Source organism: Chiloscyllium plagiosum, chromosome 30, assembly GCF_004010195.1.
Source record: "Chiloscyllium plagiosum isolate BGI_BamShark_2017 chromosome 30, ASM401019v2, whole genome shotgun sequence".
NCBI classification, from domain to species: Eukaryota; Metazoa; Chordata; class Chondrichthyes; order Orectolobiformes; family Hemiscylliidae; genus Chiloscyllium; species Chiloscyllium plagiosum.
In genome coordinates, this window is record NC_057739.1 from 46,800,354 (window position 1) to 46,818,666 (window position 18,313).

Consider the following 18,313-nt stretch of genomic DNA (forward strand, 5'->3'; position numbering starts at 1 on the left):
CTACCTTCCACCCCCAGCACCACCCCCTCCCATTTATTTCCCCATCCCCTAGGCTCGCAGCCTCATTCCTGAAACGTTGATTTTTCCTGCTCCTCGGAAGTTGCCTGACCTACTGTGCTTTTCCAGCACCACACTCTTGACTCTAATCCTTATTTTATCTTGTAACCCATGGAACAGTGGGACTACAGTGACAGTACACTCTTCCAGAGTAGTCAATTACAGAGTTTTACCATTGGTGTCTAAATTTGTGTTTACTAAATTCACAAACATAGCAACTCATACAGTTGAATTAATTTTCAATGATACCGTGTGTGTCCAAATAAATAGCTTTGCCATGGGGTCTCCTATAGGCTAAGCCCTAGCTAACATCATCATTGACTGGTCTTCCAAGGAACGACCACTCACCTCCGATATCTTTCATACTTTCGATTCCATCAGATGTAGGAACCTGCCTTTCCTCATTTCCTTCTTTACACAGCTAACATTTGCACCTATTTTACATCTCTATCTCTCCTTTACCACCATTATCACTGGCTTTGTCTTTTGCTCTAATTAGCCTCGCAATCTGCTCCATTCATTCCTCATCCCCCTCTGCCTTAGCATAAAAAAAATACAATTTTCCAGCTCCTAAGAAGTCATATCACACTGAAACCTCTAACTCTTTACCTCTCCATAGATGCTGCCAGACCTGCTGAGTTTCTCTAGCACTTAGTTTTTATTTATATTTATGGCTTCTAGTTTATGTTCCCCAGTGAAAACATGTTTTTCTATTTCTATCCCATCAAATATTTCCATTTCTTTCACACGCAATAAGTCCATCCTTCCTATCATTCATCCTCCCTGGTCTGTAGCAGCATTCAAATAACATCAAGTGCTGTGAGCAGACTAATTTAATGTACTTTTCTATTCTTCAATGATGGAGATAATCAGAGTAACAAATCGCTGTATTTGATGATAGGAATGGTTTAATATATTAACAGCTTTATTTGGTCAATTTTTTCTGGATTCCATACAGTAGGTCCATTTGACGTCTCTTGTCTTTTGCTCGAAGAATGGTCATTTTAAAAAGTTTACAGTAGAGATTAATTGCCGAAGGAGAGTCATCATTTCCCGGGATGGGATAAGTGATGAGACTGGGATTACAGTTACTGTCTACTATCCCCACTGTTGGAATATTCATCTTGGCAGCATCTCGCACCGCAACATGCTGCTCAAAGATATTATTCAATGTACTCAGAAAGATGATGAGATCAGGCAGGCGAACACCAGTTCCATACTGGACATGTGCGTTGGTCAGCAAGCCACCCTGCCAGTATCTGGTGTGTGCATATTCCCCACACTCCTTTGCAGTTTCCTCTATCAGGTGAGCAAACTGACGCATGCGACTCACAAACAGGATAATCCCTTTTCGATAGGCACAATGGGCCGTAAAGTTCAGAGCTTGCTGAAGGTGAAGAATCGACTGATCCAAATCAATGATGTCCTGATCCAATCGACAACCAAAGAGATATGGCTCCATCAGCCTAATGGAAGTGAAAGAATTCCCATAAATGATAATTAACATTCACACCATTATCCTCATTCTTTTTACTTTACTGAGAAATTTCTCTCAAGCAGTTGTGACTGGAAACTGTTGAATTACAGATAGTGAAACTTTGTTATTAAACCTAACCAAACAAACAAAAAAGGTGGTGCCGGAGGCCAGAAATTACATAATAGCAGTCATGATTTGAGGTGCCAGTATTAGACTGGGGTGGACAAAGTTAAACATTACACAACACCAGGTTATAGTGCAACAGATTCATTTGGAAGCACTAGCTTTCGGAGCGCTGCTAATGAACCACCTGATGATGGGGCAGCGCTTTGAAAGCTAGTGCTTCCAAATAACCTGTTGGACTATAACCTGGTGTTATGTGATTTTTAACACACTAATAGAGTATTTTCAGTGTAGTAGGCAGCAATTGTGTCTATGCCAGCTCCCTGCAAGGCCAACTCATCAAGTTCCATTGTTCTATCTTCTCCCCTTACACCAGAAATTTTTTTCTCATCAGACAATGTTACATATCTATTCAAAAGAGAACGTATGGATAAACCCAGCAATTACAGGACATTCAGTTTAATCTTAGCGACGGGAAAGCTTTTAGTAATGAGACTTTGAGTCAAAATTCACAGCTACTTGTACAAATCTGGATTAATTAAGGATTGATTAACAATTAAGCACAAATTTGTTAGGAATAAGTTGTATTAAACTTGGTTGAGGTTTTTACTGGGATATCAGACTGGATTGATGAGGGTAATGCAATCAGTGTGGTACATAGGGACTCACAAAAAGCATTTGGCAAAGTCCCCCATAACACAGTCATCAGCAAAGCTGAAGCCCCTGGAATCACAGAAATCAGAATAGTGGTGAATTATTATTTTTCAGATTGGAGGAATGTATGGGGTTCCTCCAGTTCTATATTCATGATCTCGAGTGAGGTGTGCATGGCACCCTGCAAATGAGACAAACCTTGGAACTCTGAGGAGGACTGGCTGAACAGGTAGGCATGTGACAGATGAAATTTAACTGAAATAAGTGTGAACATTTAGATAACAACTACAGAAATGCAAAAATAGATAGAATTCTAAAGGCGATGCACAAGCCGAGATACCTGGGGTTTTCTGTGAAAATGGTTAATGATGAATCCTGAGCTTTATAAAGAGAGGCACAGTATAAAAAAGCAAGGAGGTGATTGTGAACATTTACAAAATAATGGTTGGACCTCAACTGCAGTACTGTCTAAGTCCAGGCACCACACACCATAAAGAACATGAAGACACTAGAGAGGGTGCAGAAAATATTTACAAAAATACTTCCAGAAATTGGATAGATATCTGAAAAGAGAAGATTGACAGGACTATGGGGTAAAAGGCAGGGTTGTGGGACAGATGGATTTACTGTTGTGAACAAGCCAGCATGAACACCTTGTGGAATTGACTCCTTCAATGGAATAGCCATTCTATGAGACCAAAGTAATGTAATTATACTCTTCCTTTAACCTCCAATCCTCATCTACAGAACCACCTGGTTGAGTAGTTTCAAAAGAACTTCACCGTCAGTACCAGCACATTAATCACCTACCTGTTTCGACAACCTCTTTTGTGACCAAAGTGCACCCTGGCATTGAAGAGGTCTTTGAGAGAGAAGAGTTCACTGACGTGAAAGAAGTCTGGGTGTTTCAGGGGGTCAGTCAATAGCAAGTCATTTTCTAGAATAATTACATAAGTCAATGGTTAATATTCATAACAAAGCTCAGGATCAGAATTAATAATGAGCCGTCAGTACTGAGCTATCCACATTTTATCATTTTTCTGCACATTCACAGATGAAATGGTCATTCATTCCTCTTATTGTAGCTGGTTGCATTGATATGGCAGCTTTGACTGAAAGTAGACTGACAGGTTGGGATACCTTACCTCTGCTGAAACGCTATGATACTTTTCACCATCTGCTGACTTAAGACAGTCGTTCTCACTATTTGACTCTTATCACCAGATCTCACCCTGCTCAGACCCCTTTATCCAGCTGTATATACGTTTTAATTAGCCTGTTCAGATGTGATATGACAAACTTCCTGATGAAGGGCTTTTGCCCAAAACATCGATTTCGAAGCTCCTTGGATGCTGCTTGAACTGCTGTGCTCTTCCAGCACCACTAATCCAGAAACCTCTGAAGCAGATAGGTACACTACCAATGCACTACAATTACTTCATTCATATATAACCTCATCTCACAGCTTCTGTACTGAGAGATTCCTAATTCCTAAATGTTTTTTAAAGAGCCAGTACAGGCTTGATGGGCTGAATCTAGGATTGAATCTCCATGTCAATGATAGATTAGGCCTTTATTGCTATCCCCCTTCCATCCCTGGGGAAGCAAAATGTGTTCCACATTTCACTTACAACACCACTTTCAATTCTGTGGCTACATTTTCTAGAACTCTATGTCTGAAACCCTTCAATGAACGTTCCATTCATCATATACCAAAACAGGATGACATTTGTGATTTTAATAACAGCTATGTGATTGTGCCGAAGTTAACTTTCCCTTCTCAACGTGTCAGTAGCCTTTGTTATTATCCATTACATCATCGTCCTCCAACACCTGTCCACAGTCATCTAACTGAACACAACCATGCAATCTATGGCTAGGGAATCACTTGCAATAGCTCCTTTTCCTGCTCTCGTACCATGATCATTCGTGTCCCCTGCTGCTTGTCTCTCTCCTCTTTTCCCCAACTTATGAACACTCCATTCCATCCCCCCACTGCTGTCTCAGGTTAATGCAGACTGCTCAAAACTACTGGTGTCATATTTGATGTTAAGTTGAGTTATGGAGTCCTGAACTTGTCTGTTAGCAAGACTATTTTGTTCTGTCTTCATTCCATTACCTTCAGCTCACATGCTGTAAGATCAGAAGACACAAGAACAGAATTAGGCCATTCAGCTATCAGTCTGATCATTTGATCATGGCTAATATATATTTCAATGCCATTCCCTTGCCTTCTTGTCATAACCTTTGACCCCCTTATTAACCAAGAACCTACCTATCCTCTGTCTTAAATACACTCAATGACTTGGCCTCCACAATCCTCTGTCGCAATGAGTTCCACAGATTAACCACCCTCTGGCTGAAGAAATTCCCCCTCATCTCTATTCACTCTGAGCCGATGCCCTAGTCTCTCCTCCTAGAGGAAACATCTTTTTCACGTTTTTTCTATCCAAGCCTCTCAGTGTAAGTTTCAATCAGATCCTCTTCATTCTCAACTCCATCAAATACAGACTCAGTTCTCAACTGCTCCTCATATGACAGGCCTTTCATTCCCAATATCATTCTTGTAAAGCTCCTCTGAATCCCCTCAAAGGTCAGCACATCCTTTCTTAGATACAAGGCCCAAACCTCCTCACAATATTACAAATGTGGTCTGACCAGACCTTAAACAGCCTCAGCAGTATATTTCTGCTCTTGTATTCTAGCCCTCTTGAGATGAATGCTAAAATTGTATTTGCCTTCCTAGCTGCCAACTGAATGTGCCTGTTACCCTCGAGAATCCTGAACTAGGATTCCCAAGTCCCCGTGTGCTTCAGATTTTCGAAGCCGTTCCCCATTTAGAAAAGCCTCTGTGCTTCCTACCAAAGTACATAATTTCATACATTCCTACACTATTCCATTGGCCACTTCTTTGCCCACTTCCCTAGCCTGACCAGGTCCTTCTGCAGCCTCCCTGCTTCCTCAACACTAACTGCCCTTCCACCTTTGTGTCATCTGCAAACTTAGCAACAATGCCCTCAATTCCTTTGTTCAGATCATTAATGTGTAACATAAATAGTTGTGGTCCCAAAATAGTCCCCTGTGGAACTCCACTAATCACCGGCTACCATCCTGAAAAGGACCCCTTTAGCCCCACTCTCTGCCTTCTGCTGGTCAGCCAATCCTCTATCCATGCCAACACCTTCTCCATAACACCAAGGGCTCTTATCTCATCTTATTTAGCAACCTCTTGTGCGATACCTTGTCAAAGGCCTCTTGGAAAACCAAATACATCATGTCCACTGGCTCTCCTTTGTCTAACTTGCTCATTATCTCCTCAAAGAATTCTAACAGATTTGTCATACAGGATCTCCATCTGACAAAGCCATGCTGACTCAGCTGTATTTTACCAGGACTTCCAAATACTCTACAATTTCATCTTTAATACAGGACTCTGAAATCTTACCAACAACCAAGGTGAAGCTAACCAGCAGATAACTTTGTGTTCTGCCTCCATCACTTCTTAGAGACAAAAAAAACTGCAGATGCTGGAATCCAAAGTAGACAGGCAGGAGGCTGGAAAATACAGCAAGCCAGACAGCATCAGGAGGTGCAGAAGTCAACATTTCGGGTGTAACCCTTCTTTAGGACTGGGGGGAGGTGGGGGCAGGGTGAAGTAGGGATTGGGTCTTAAACAGGGGTGTTACATTGGCCATTATCTGGTCCTCTGGGACCCTCCGTGACTGCAGTCATTCCTGAAAGATCACCAATAATGCCTCTACAGCCTCCTTAGCTATCTCTTTCTATGCGGTGTAATACATCCGTTCTGGGTGATTTATCTTCTTTTAGACATTTGAATTTCCCCAACACCACCTCCTTAACGATGGCCACTACATTCATCTCTGCCCCTGACTGTCTCAAAGGTCTGGTATGCCGTTGGTGTCTTCCATAGTGAAAACTGATGCCAAGTACCTGTTCAATTCCTCTGCCATTTCTTTGCGCCCATTACTACTTATCCAGTCTTATTTTCCAGTGGTCCAATAAACACTCTTTCCTCTCTCTCAAAAACAAATTCTTACATTACACCTTATGACAAAGCAATGCTCAGAAAACTAGTGTTTTCAAATAAACCTGTTGGAGTTCAACCTGGTATCATGTGATTTTTAACCATGTCCAACCTAGTCCAATACTGGCATCTCCACATCTTGTGATCTTGTTTCATATTACTGGCTAGCTTACTCTCATATTTCATCTTCTTCCCCCTTAATGCTTTTTTAGTTATCTTTTGCTAGTTTTTGTAAAGACCTCTGGCTTTCCACTAACCTTGAGTGCTGCTGCTGAAACACTCAAGCATGCCTTTGGAACCAGCAGACCTGTCACTTCCAATGAATTTCTGGCAAGTCTGCTTTTCTTGTCCTCTCAAAAATTTGAGATTATCCATACCTTGAGGCCCCATAACCAAGCTGGTACTTGTTTTTGTAACCCTCTTCCCTAAGTTCACTGATTTGTATTAGCCACAAATACTCAAAGATCTCTGTGCTCCTATTTCAGACTCTTGCATACCACTGACTCTTTTGTGCCACCATTCGCAACTGTGGTCTCAGTGCAGAAGACCATAAAGCCCTGGAGTTCCTCATTTGGCCCTCAGTTCCTTAAAGCCACTCCTTGAAACACAACCTTTGAAAAAGCTGATGGTCACTTGAATCAACCGCCTTATACAGAGGGTCCCTGACTTAGGAATGTACAACTTGTGTAGTGATTGCAATGAGGTCAGCCAGGTGGACCTTGTAGAATATGGTCCAATCAGGGAGCCCTGGCTCACATACAAGAACAACAGGAGTTCCCTGCCCTCCCCTTCACTGTTTGATCACACAGCATTGCCCTTTGATGTGAAGGGCACTGCTTGTCACTGACCACCCAGGTGTTTTCCTATCTTCCTGGTGGTGGAAATTGAATAAAGATTCGTGCACCTTGTGTCTCTCACTGTGTCTCACACCTACACACACACACACCATGGGGGCTGGGGAAAAAATAAGCACTACCGCAGTTAGGTGGTAGTGTGGGGGTTAAGAAAAAAAAACAAAAAAAAGGAGTGTAAGGGCACTGCTTAAGAAAAAAAGAACAACAGGAGGAAACCAGCTTCTCTGTTTCTGGTTGCGCTTCAGTCCCTGATCTTCAGGCACCTAGTAGAGGAGGGAGGGCAGGTCTGAAGACCTCCTCGTGGGTCTGCTCCTGGGCCTGGCCAAACTGGCCATCAGCAGGTCGAGGCAGCGGGCTGTTGAGGGGGTCGTTAGGGCCGACTGCCTGCTCTTCTTCTGCGGTTACGTTAGAGCCCGGGTGTCCTTGGAGAAGGAACACGTGGTGTCCACCTTTGATGTGAAGGGCAGTGCTTGTCACTGGCCACCCAGGTGTTTTCCTATCTTCCTGGTGGTGGAAATCGAATAAAGATTCATGCACTTTGTGTCTCTCACTGTGTCTCACACCTACACACACACACACACACCATGGGTGCTGGGGAAAAAAAATAATAAGCACTACTGCAGTTAGACGGGAGTGTGGGGGTAAAAAGAAAGAAAAATAAAATAAAAAAAAGGTGTCAGAGATTCTGTTCACTGAGAGCTGGCTCTTGAGGGAGCAGGACCAGTGTGTGTGTACAAGGACTCTCCTCCTGATTGTGTCAGAGGGGAGGGGACTGACTCTGGACCAGCTGCCCAGAAAAAACAAGAACAACAGGAGGAAACCAGCTTCTCTGTTTCTGGTTGCACTTCAGTCCCTGATCTTCAGGCACCCGGTGCGGAGGGGGAAGGGAAGGTCAGAGGACCTCCTCATGGATCTGCACCCGGGCCTGGCCAAACTGGCCATAAACAGATCCAGGCAGCGGGCCGTGGAGGGGGTCATTAGGGCCGACAGACTGCTCCTGTTCCTCAGTTATGTTAGAGCCTGGGTGTCTCTGGACAAGGAGCACGTGGTGTCCGCCAACACCCTTGAGCTGTTCAGGGAGAGGTGGGCGCCACAGGGAGTGGAGTGTATTATTTCCCCCTCCAACTCTATTTTGATTTAATCCCTGCCCTCCCCTTCACTGTTTGATCACACAGCACGGCCCTTTGATGTGAAGGGCACTGCTTGTCACTGGCCACCCGGGTGTTTCCTTTCTTCCTAATTTGTACATGTTGTGTCTTTCACTGTGTCTCACATCCGCACAAACACACACACAACATGGGTGCTGGGGAAAGAAAAAGGAAAAAAAACAGGAGTGTCAGAGGTTCTGTTGACTCAGAGCTGGCTCTGAGGGAACTGGATCAGGAAACAAAAAATAAACAAACAGGAGTGACAGAGGCTCTGCTCACTCTAAGAAATAATAAAAAAACAAACAACAGGAGTAAACCACCTTCTGTTCCTGGCTACACTTCAGTCCCATGCTCCACTTCAGTCCCATGCTCCTGATCTTCGGGCACCCGGTACAGAGTGGGGAGGGCAGGCCTGAGGACCCGCTCATGGTCTGCACCTGGGCCTGGCTAAACTGGCCATAAACAGGTCCAGGCAGCGGGCAGTGGAAGGTCATTAGGGCCAACTGCCTGCCCCTCTTCCACAGGTATGTCAGAGCCTGGGTGTCTGCAATAATTAAGCAGTTACCATAAGATATGTGCCATTTAAGAAATGTCTTATTTTAAAAAAAGGTTCCACTGTCCAGGCATTGAACTCCTTAGAAAAAAATTATGGATCGCCATAATCCTCTAAAGTCAACTGCACAAAAATGATGACACATGGAGCACCTTCAGAACACCTCCACACATGAGAACAAAATGCAAAACTTGGCATAGATTGGCTTCCTTTTCCCCAGCCTCATTTTATGGATTAAAATATGCTCAGTAAAATTATTGCATCTTAATGTAGTCCAATGTATTCATTCTGCCCTCATGGAGTTGGGGAAACTAGGGAAAAAAATTGAAGTAATCCATGTAAAACCAGATCTTTATGAAAAATGATAATAAATAACTTTGTCCTTTTGACAGAATTCTTCAATTCATTTTAAACAAAATGCATATTATTTCAAATATATCAGTAATATTTGCTGTTGTTTAATGACATGCAGAATCACAAAGAAATTGTCTGTCATGAGCATGGGCCTAGATTAAGGCCTGGAATTTCAATACCAAGGCAAGTGGCAAGCATCATTAACAAAAGGGGTGTTAGCTGCAGTCAGGTCAGCAAACACTGGAAAGAGATTAAAGGTAATATTGGGGGTTGTTGGATGCTGTGATGAGCTGTTCTGACAACCGACTAAACACAGACATCTACTACAAGCCCACCAACTCCCACACCTAGCTAGACTACACCTCTCCCACCATACCTCCTGTAAAAGCGCCATCCTTTATTCCCAATTCGTCCACATCCGCCAGATCTGCTCCCAAGATGACCAATTCCACTTTAGAAAATCTCAGATGACCTCCTTCTTCTAAGATCGCAATTTTCCTTCCCACATGGCCGACGATGCCCTCCAGTGCTTCTCCTCCACCTACATCTTTGACACACCCCCACCCCCCGCTCTTCACTTTCCACTCCACCAACCTCTGTATACATTGCATCATCCTCCGCCACTTCTGCCACCTACAAACGGACCCCATCACCAGAAATATATTTCATTATATAAATTCCTACTTTGGAAATAGAAACGATCCGACTCAAGGTTGAGGTACAGACATACTCTAACCTCACACCTTTAATGCACTGTCTGTAATGCGATGTCACTTTTGTTTTTATAAAACCTTAAATTATCTCGGGACAGTGACTTGAACAAAGTTCTGAGATTTACATATTAATCAATCAAATATATTGACTTCTCAACCCTATCAGTGTTCCAAACAGACCATTCCCTCCGCAACTCCCTAATCAGATCTACGCCCCCCCCACCAGCACACACCGCACTCCCGCCACCATAGGAAGTGCAAAACCTGCGTCCACACCTCCCCCCTCATCTCCGTCCAAGGCCCCGAAAGATCCTTCCACATCCGACAGAAATTTACCTCTACTTCCACCAATGTCATCTACTATATCCGTTGCATCCAATGTGGTCTCCTCTACATTTGGGAGATAGGACGCCTACTTGTGGATTGTTTCAGAGAACATCTCCGGGACACTTGCACCAAACAACCCCACCGCCCTGTGACTGAACACTTCAACTACCCCTCCCACCCTGCCAAGGACATGCAGGTCGTGGGCCTCCTCCATCGCCAAATCGTTACCACCCAACGCCTGGAAGAAGAACGCCTCATATTCCACCTTGGGATCCCACAACCACATGTGAATTTCACCAGCTTCCTCAACTCCCCTCCCGCTACATTATCCCAGTCCCACGCCTCCAACTCAGCACCACCTTTTTGACCTGTCCATCACCTTTCCTATCTAAATGCTCCACCCTCCTCTCCAACCTATCACATTCTCAGCTATCTTCACCCCAACTCCACCCCCTCCCATTTATCTCTCAGACCCCCCGGGCGACAAGCCTCATTCCTGATGAAGGCCTTATACCCAAAACATTGATTCTCCTGCTCCTTAGATGCTATCTCACCTGCTGTGCTAGCACAACACTCTCGACTTTGATCTGCAGCCCTCATTTTCTCCAACATTTAGAGTCATCGAGTCATAGAGGTGTACAGCATGGAAACAGACACTTCAGTCCAAGTCCTGCATGCCGACCCGATATCCCAACCTAATCTAGTCCCATTTGCCAGCACCCAGCTCATATCCCTCCAAACCCTTCCAATCATATACCCATTCAGATGCCTTGTTAATGTTGTAATTGTACCAGCCTCCACCACTTCCTCTGGCAGCTCATTCTATACACGCACCACCCTCTCCATGAAAACGTTGCCCCTTAGATTCTGGACTCCTCAACCCCAGGGAAAAGACTTTGTCTATTTATCCTATCCATGCCGCTCATAATTTTGTAAACCTCTAGAAGGTCACCCCTCAGCCTTCGATGCTCCAGGGAAAACAGCCCCAGCCTATTCAGCCTTTCCCTGTAGCTCAAACCCTCCAACCCTGGCAACATTCTTGTAAATCTTTCCTGAACCCTTTCAAGTTTCATAACATCTTTCCGATAGGAAGGAGACCAGAATTGCATACAATATTCCAACAGTGGCTTAACCAATGTCCTGTACAGCTGCAACATGACCTTCCAATTCCTGTAATCAATACTCTGACCAATAAAGGAAAGCATACCAAACGCCTTCTTCACTATCCTATCTACCTGTGACTCCACTTTCAAGGAGCTATGAACCTGCACTCCAAGGTCTCTTTGTTCAGCAACACTCCCTAGGACCTTACCATTAAATGTAGAAGTCCTGCTCAGATTTGCTTTCCCAAAATGCAGCACCTCGCATTTATCTAAATTAAACTCCATCTGCCACTTCTTGGCCCATCTGATCAAGATCCTGTTGTAATCTGAGGTGATCTTCTTCGCTATCCACTACACCTCCAATTTTGGTGTCATCTGCAAACGTATCAACTATACCTCCTATGTTTATATCCAAATCATTTATATAAATGACGAAAAGTAATGGACCCAGCACCGATCCTTGTGGCACTCCACTGGTCACAGGCCTCCAGTTTGAAAAGCAACCCTTCACCACCACCTTCTGTCTTCTACCTTTGAGCCAGTTTTATATCCAAATGGCTAGTTCTCACTGTATTCCATGAGATCTAACCTTGCTAACCAGTCTCCCATGGGGCACCTTGTCAAACGCCTTACTGAAGTCCGTATAGATCACATCTACTGTTCTGCCCTCATCAATCCTCTTTGTTACTTCTTCAAAAAAATTCAATCAATTCCCTGTGTGAGACATGATTTCCCACACAAAGCCATGCTGACTATTCCTAATCAGTCCTTGCCTTTCCAAATAGGTGTAAATCCTGTCCCTCAGGATTCCCTCCAACAACTTGATCACCATCGACTTCAGGCTCACTGGTCTATAATTCCCTGGCTTGTCCTTACCACCTTTCTTAAATAATGGCACCAGATTAGCCAACCTCTCGTCTTCTGGCACCTCACCTGTGACTATCAATGATACAAATATCTCAGCAAAGGGGAGAAAGTGATGACTGCAGATGCTGGAGATCAGAGCTGAAAATGTGTTGCTGGAAAAGCGCAGCAGGTCAGGCAGCATCCAAGGAGCAGGAGAATCGAGGTTTCGGGTATGAGCCCGAAGGGCCCAGCAATCACTTCTGTAGGTACCCACAGAATTCGAGGGTACACCTGATCAGGTCCAGGTCCTTTTTGCTCTCCTGGTTTCGCTCTTAAGTAAACTCCTACTGCCTTTATACTCTAAGGATTCACTCAATCTCTCCTGTCTATACCTGACATTTGCTTCCTTCTTTTTCTTAAGCAAACGCTCAATTTCTCAAGTCATCCAGCATTCCCTACACCTACCAGCCTTTCCTTTCACCCTAACAGGAAGATATTGACTCTGGACTCTTGTTATCTCATTTCTGAAGGCTTCCCATTTTCCAGCCGTCCCCTTACCTACAAGCATCTGCCCCCAAGAACAAAGAGAACAAAGAAAATTTACAGCCCAGGAACAGGCCCTTCGGCCCTCCAAGCCTGACCCGATCCAAATCTACTGTCTAAACCTGTCGGTTAATTCCTAAGCATTTGTATCCCGCTGCTCCCCACCTACTCATGCATCTGTCCAGACGCATCTTAAATGAATCTACCGTGCCTGCCTCTCCCACCCCTGCTGGCAACGCGTTCCAGATGCCCACCACCCTCTGTGTGAAGTACTTACCGCGTGTATCCCCCTTAAACTTCTGACCTCTCACGTTGAAAGCATGACCTCTCGTTATGGAATCCTTCACCCTGGTTAAAAGCTTTGTCTTTATCCACTCTGTCTATACCCTTCTGAGTTTACAAAATCATATCAGGTCACCTCTCAATCTCCTTTTTTCTAATGAAAATAAACCTAACCTACTCAACCTCTCTTCATAGCTAGCACCTTCCATACCATGCAATATCCTCGTAAACCTTCTCTGCACCCTCTCCAAAGCGTCCACATCCTTTTGGCAATGTGGCGACCAGAACTGTACCCAGTATTCTAAATGCGGCTGAACCAATGTCTTGTACAATTTTAACATGACTGGCCAGCTCCTCTACTCAATACCACATCCAGCGAAGGTAAGCATACTACATGCCTTCTTGACCACTCTATCCACCTGTGCAGCAACCTTCAGGGTACAATGGACCTGCACTCCCAGATCTCTCTGCCCATCAACTTCTCCCAAGGCTCTTCCGTTCATTGTATAATTTGCTCTAGAATTAGTCTTGCCTAAATGCATCACCTCACATTTGTCTGGATTGAAATCCATCTGCCACTTTTCCGTCCAACTCTTCAGTCTATCTATATCCTCCTGTATTCTTTGACAGTGTCTTATGCTTTCTGCTACTCCACCAATCTTCGTGGAGTTCTGAAAGTTCTTGCCTAATACCGTCAAAATTAGCTTTCCTCCAATTTAGGATTGCAACTTTTAGATCTGGTCTATCCTTTTCCATCACTATTTTAAAATGAATAGAATTATGGTCGCTGGCCCCAAAGTGCTCCCCCACTGACACCGCAGTCATCTGCCCTGCCTTATTTCCCAAGAGTAGGTCAAGTTTTGCACCTTCTCTAGTAGGTACATCCATATACTGAATCAGAAAATTTTCTTGTACACTCTTAACAAATTCCTCTCCATCTAAACCCTTAACACTATGGCAGTCCCAGTCTATGTTTGGAAAGTTAAAATCCCCTCCCATAACCATCCTATTATTCTTACAGATAACTGAAATCTCCTTACATTGGTTTCTCAATTTCCCATTGAATATTAGGGGGTCTATAATACAATCCCAATAAGGTGATCATTCCTTTCTTATTTCTCAGTTCCACCCAAATAACTTTCCTGGATGTATTTCCGGGAATATCCTCCCTCAGCACAGCTGTAATGCTATCCCTTATCAAAAATGCCACTCCCCCTCCTCTCTTGCCTCCCTTTCTATCCTTTCTGTAGCATTTGTATCCTGGAACATTAAGCTCCCGGTCCTGTCCATTCCTATGCCACCTTTCTGTAATTGCTATGATATTCCAGTCCCATGTTCCTAACCCTACCCTGAGTTCATCTGCCTTCCCTGTTAGGCCTCTTGCATTGAGATAAATGCAGTTTAATTTATCAGCCCTACCTTGTTATCTGCTTTGTCCCTGCCTGCCCTGACTGTTTGACTTGCTTCTTTTCTCAGCTGTACCAGTCTCAGATTGATCTCTTTCCTCACTATCTCCCTGGGTCTCACTCACTTCCGCCCCTTTACTCGTTCAAATCCTCCCGACCAGCTCAAGCAAACCTCCCTGCCAGTATATTAGTCCCCTTCCAATTCCGGTGCAATCCAACCTTCTTGTACAGGTCACCTCCACTCCAGAAGAGATTTCAATGATCCAAAAATGTGAATCCTTCTCCCATACAACAGCCCTTCAGCCACGCATTCATCTGCTCTATCCTCCTATTCCTATCCTCACTAGCTGGTAGCATCGGGAGTAACCCAGATATTACTACACTTGAGGGCATCCTTTTTAAATTCCTACCTAACTTTCTACATTTTCCCTTCAGAATCTCATCCTGTTTCTTTCCTATGTCATTAGTACCGATGTGTACAATGGCCGCCCGCTGGTCCTTTTTCCCTTTGAGAACATTCTGCACCCTCTCCGAGACATCCTTGATCCTGGCACCAGGGAGACAACACACCATTCTGATTTTTCACTGCTGGCCACAGAAACATCTGTCTGTGCCCCTGACTTGACAGTCCCCTAACACAACTGATCAATTGGAACCCGACGTACCCCTCATTACATTACAGCCTGTCTTGATACCAGAAACTTGGCCATTCGTGCTACATTCCCCTGAAAGTCCATCACCCCCTACATTTTCCAAACCAGTTGTTTGAAATGGGAATAGCCACAGAAGACTCCTAAACTACCCGCCTACCTCTCTTACCTTTAATGGAGTTAACCCATCTACCTGACTGTATCTGCGGCTTTTCCCCCTTCCTATAATTGTCATCAAACACATCTCCTTGCTCTTGTAAATTATTGCCTCTAACTGTCCCTCCAATCGATCTGATAAGATTTGCAACCAACGATATTTATTGCAGACATAATCCTCAGTAACCCTTAAACTCTCCCAAAACTCCAGCATCTGACAAGAGCATATCACTCTACTAAAGGCCATTTTGCTCCTTCCAATCTACAGACCCAGAAAATAGCACCATCTTATTGATATACAAAATACCACTCCAGGCTAACTTAATACTTATGGGCTTATATTTTTAAGATTTAAACAAGAGACAGATCCCAAGAAAAACATTATCAAGAAAGAAACCACTCTACTTGCTATTGTGGATTTGCAGCAAGACTATACTTAAAAGTATTTACTTATCTGTGTCTGTGCTGTGACCTCTCCCAAAACAGGTTCCTCCAAGATCAGTTGTCAACTTTGCTGTTTGTTAAGTTTTCCTAGACACACTCCAACGTTCTGCGATACGTGAATTCAAAGGCAGTAACTACGCAGCTACACTGCTGTGTCAGTTTGCAGTGTGGGTTTCTTTCTCTCTCTCTTACAGACCATTCTGCCTTTGTCTGTCTTTCTCCCTTCTAAAATTGCTGTTGTTTTGACTTGTTTTACAAAGTACCAAAACAATTGCAACAGCATATAAAATAGTAATTACTGCTCCTGGAATTTGAGGAAATCACCTCCAACACCTAAAATACCTCAAAAAAAAAGGAGCAGCCTGTTACAGACAGAAATTCTTTCCATCCTCCATCTTGGATTACATCTGGATGGGTATATAAATAGGAAGAGGGATATGGGCCAAGTGCTGGCAAATGGGACTAGATTAAGTTGGGATATCTCCCTTCCCACCTATCTGCTTCACCCTCCCCTCTGACCTATCACCTTCATCCCCACCTCCATTCATCTACTGTACTCTTTGCTACCTTCTCCCCACCCCTCCCATATATCTCTCCACCCTGCCTCCATTCCTGCTGAAGGGCTTTGGCCCAAAATGTTGATTCTCCTGCTCCTTGGATGCTGCCTGACCTGCTGTGCTTTTCCAGCACCCCACTCTAAACTAGACTCTGGTTTCCAGCATCTGCAATCCTTACTCCTGTCTCGGTTGGGATATGTGGTCAGCATGATGAATTGGACAAAAGGGTCTGTTTCATGCTGTTTATGTCTATGAATCTATGACTACTACACTACCGTTTGCAGATCGTGTGTCTAATTTATACGATAATACTTACATAATTTAAAAATACTGAGTTGATCATTAAGCTCTTTGGGATGACTTGTGGTCTGTAAGGATTCTGCAGAAATGCAAATCTCTGAGTACTAGCCTTGAATATACAGTAGTTGAAACTTTATTGCTGGAACAGCACAGCAGGTCAGGCAGCATCCAGGGAACAGGAGAATCCACGTTTTGGGCATAAGCCCTTCTTCAGGAATGAATATAGCCCAGTAATCAGCTCCTCACTGACCTTGTTGTAGTAAAGCAGCAGCAGCAGGAGCAAGAGGAGGAGGAGGAGGCCGGGCCAGGCCGTGAAGCTGAGATCTCGGTTGGTATCTGGGAATGGGCACCGTCAGCCTCACACAGGCCAAGCGCGGCAGCACTTGAGAGGGAAGGAAAACAGAAAGAAAAGGTAAATGGCAGCCATCTCCAGCCCCTCATCCCCTTCACCTGCAGCTGCTCTCCTTCAACACCAAGACCGACACCGAGTCTGTGTCACTGTCTGTGTCACTGTCAGTGTCTCAGTCTGTGTCACTGTCAGTGTCTCAGTCTGTGTCTGTATCTGTGTCACTGTCAGTGTCTCAGTCTGTGTCTGTGTCTCAGTCTGTGTCTGTGTCTCAGTCTGTGTCTGTGTCACTGTCTGTGTCTCAGTCTGTGTCTGTGTCTCAGTCTGTGTCAGTGTCTCAGTCTGTGTCTCAGTCTGTGTCACTGTCAGTGTCTCAGTCTGTGTCTGTATCTGTGTCACTGTCTGTGTCTCAGTCTGTGTCTGTGTCTCAGTCTGTGTCACTGTCTGTGTCACTGTCAGTGTCTCAGTCTGTGTCAGTGTCTCAGTCTGTGTCACTGTCAGTGTCACTGTCAGTGTCTGTATCTGTGTCACTGTCTGTGTCTCAGTCTGTGTCACTGTCAGTGTCTCAGTCTGTGTCTGTATCTGTGTCACTGTCAGTGTCTCAGTCTGTGTCTGTGTCTCAGTCTGTGTCTCAGTCTGTGTCACTGTCTGTGTCACTGTCAGTGTCTCAGTCTGTGTCAGTGTCTCAGTCTGTGTCTCAGTCTGTGTCACTGTCTGTGTCACTGTCAGTGTCTCAGTCTGTGTCAGTGTCTCAGTCTGTGTCTCAGTCTGTGTCACTGTCTGTGTCACTGTCAGTGTCTCAGTCTGTGTCTGTATCTGTGTCACTGTCTGTGTCTCAGTCTGTGTCTGTGTCTCAGTCTGTGTCTGTGTCTCAGTCTGTGTCTGTGTCTCAGTCTGTGTCTGTGTCTCAGTCTGTGTCTGTGTCTCAGTCTGTGTCTGTGTCTCAGTCTGTGTCTGTGTCTCAGTCTGTGTCTGTGTCTCAGTCTGTGTCTGTGTCTCAGTCTGTGTCTGTGTCTCAGTCTGTGTCTGTGTCTCAGTCTGTGTCTGTGTCTCAGTCTGTGTCTGTGTCTCAGTCTGTGTCTGTGTCTCAGTCTGTGTCTGTGTCTCAGTCTGTGTCTGTGTCTCAGTCTGTGTCTGTGTCTCAGTCTGTGTCTGTGTCTCAGTCTGTGTCTGTGTCTCAGTCTGTGTCTGTGTCTCAGTCTGTGTCTGTGTCTCAGTCTGTGTCTGTGTCTCAGTCTGTGTCTGTGTCTCAGTCTGTGTCTGTGTCTCAGTCTGTGTCTGTGTCTCAGTCTGTGTCTGTGTCTCAGTCTGTGTCTGTGTCTCAGTCTGTGTCTGTGTCTCAGTCTGTGTCTGTGTCTCAGTCTGTGTCTGTGTC

At 44.6% G+C, this 18,313-nt stretch overlaps 1 protein-coding gene across 1 annotated transcript in view; it reads right to left on the reverse strand.

The window, feature by feature from the left end:
• Positions 1-947: 947 nt before the first annotated feature.
• mrps2 (mitochondrial ribosomal protein S2) overlaps positions 948-18,313 on the reverse strand; it is a 22,194-nt gene continuing 4,828 nt past the window's right edge. Inside the window, exons 2-4 of the mRNA XM_043719727.1 lie at positions 16,843-17,019; positions 3,122-3,248; positions 948-1,523 (exon numbers count right to left, since the gene is read on the reverse strand). Coding sequence (XP_043575662.1) covers positions 983-1,523; positions 3,122-3,248; positions 16,843-17,019 — 845 coding nt within the window. The 3' untranslated portion in view covers positions 948-982. The remainder of the gene's footprint in view (positions 1,524-3,121; positions 3,249-16,842; positions 17,020-18,313) is intronic.